Below are 1,771 nucleotides of genomic sequence, written 5' to 3' on the forward strand. Positions count from 1 at the left end.
ACCAGCGGGGGTGTGGGTGGTGACTTGAAGCTCTTATACTCATGGAAGAACGCATGTCTGCAGGAAGTGGGAGTTGAGGCACCCATGAAGCAGCACCACTCAGGCAGGAGGGGATAGCTCAGGCAGCCCATTATTTTTCCTGGAGACAAAGAGCTGAGGCCGGGTGAGATACCGTGCACTCAATTCCAGCACACTGATGGGCACAGAACAAGTGCTGCTTGCTGAGTTTCTGCCCACAGCTACCAGAAGGGGTACTGGGAGTTGGGAAGGAGGGGAAAGGAACAAGAAGATAGACAGTCCACGCCGAAGAGTTAAAATAAAGGAGAGGGGACCTCATGTCTCCCAGAGTTTCTGCCCTTCCCCCTTTCCTTCTTTTTAAAACAGTCTGAGTAGTCTGAGTTAATCCTGGTGGTGGCATCCTAACCCTTTCAACTGAACTACGCCCTCAGGAGCATAAACCTGACTGTTCCCATGAAGAACACACATTCTGGGGCTAGTAGAGGGCATTTCCCTACGCCAGTGTCCACGGGCAGCTCTGGGGTCCAGGTCTCCCCCGGGGCCAGGATGCAGCAGTACTTAAATCCCCATGAGGCAGGGTTGCTTCTGCCTCTCAGGGAGAGAACTAAGGGGAAGAGGTTTGGAAAACCAACTCCTGTGTGCGGGAGGACACTTCTCATCAAGCCTCTGGTAGTCGGCCTCTGTGAGCCACAAGGAGTGATAAATGCCTTTTCCCCCCACCACCATCTGTGACTGTCAAACATTCGACCACAACCTCTGAGGCTGGGCAGCTGCCTTTTCCTGGCCAAATAAAATACAGAACATCCCCAACTTAGAACAAGATGTATTCCAAAATAAAAACTTTTGGAAGTTACAACTTCCAGAAGTTTGTGAGTCTGGACATATTTCCCCATGGAAACATCAGGAACAGGTTTGGGCTCCCAGGGCCACTGCTGAGGTTTGGTTAACTCATGATAGGCCATCCAACCCCATCTAGAACATTGTTTTGCCTTTCCTCAAAATGAAACAGGGCAGGGATGGGGTGAGGATGGCTAGTCCCCTGTCTGGTACCAGAGGTCATATGTGTGTGGAAAACAGAGGCCCCGCCTCAGCAGTGTCTGCAGTAGATCCACCTAGATCTTACTTCCGGAATCGGGGAACCAATGCACCTGCTCTTCCAGGGGCCACTCAGGCAGTAGAAAAGGCTGGGCCTCACCCGGCATGCGTAAACCAGGGAGGGCCTGGGGCAGCAGGAAAATGTGGCTCCCATGAGCAAGGAGCTTGGGGCAGGGCCAGGGGTGGATGGGCAAGGATGCTGCCAGAAGCCAGCAACTTCCTTCTCGGGTCCTCACGGGGTTGGTCGGGGGCCTACCGGATTCTCACAGTAATGACACAAGTCGTTGCCCCCAATGAAGAGTGTGACCAGCTTCCAGTCTTTCTCCAGGTTGATGTCCTGAGGGGACAGAAGATCTTGAGTTTAGACCTTGGTGGGAGGCACATGCAAATGTTGCTACTGGGCCAGCCCGCCTGCCCTCCAAGTGTCTTTTGTCTTCTTTGTATTGTAACAGAGCAAAGCAGCAAAGTGGGCCAGGTGCGGTGGCTCACGCCTGTAATCCCAGCACTTTGGGAGGCTGAGGCAGGTGGATCACCAGAGGACAGGGGTTCAAGACCAGCCTGGCCAACATGGTGAAACTCTGTCTCCACTAAAACTACAAAAATTAGCTGGGCCTTGTGGCAGGTGCCTGTAGTCCCAGCTACTTGGGAGGCTGAGGCA

At 53.3% G+C, this 1,771-nt stretch overlaps 1 protein-coding gene across 1 annotated transcript in view; it reads right to left on the bottom strand.

The window, feature by feature from the left end:
• Nucleotides 1-1,771, bottom strand: part of PLB1 (phospholipase B1) — a 156,858-nt gene that overhangs the window by 15,753 nt on the left and 139,334 nt on the right. Inside the window, exon 51 of the mRNA XM_011972728.1 lies at nucleotides 1,370-1,450. Within this exon, the coding sequence (XP_011828118.1) occupies nucleotides 1,370-1,450 (81 nt within the window). The remainder of the gene's footprint in view (nucleotides 1-1,369; nucleotides 1,451-1,771) is intronic.

The sequence above is a fragment of the Mandrillus leucophaeus genome, unplaced genomic scaffold, assembly GCF_000951045.1.
Source record: "Mandrillus leucophaeus isolate KB7577 unplaced genomic scaffold, Mleu.le_1.0 Scaffold13, whole genome shotgun sequence".
Lineage (NCBI taxonomy): Eukaryota > Metazoa > Chordata > Mammalia > Primates > Cercopithecidae > Mandrillus > Mandrillus leucophaeus.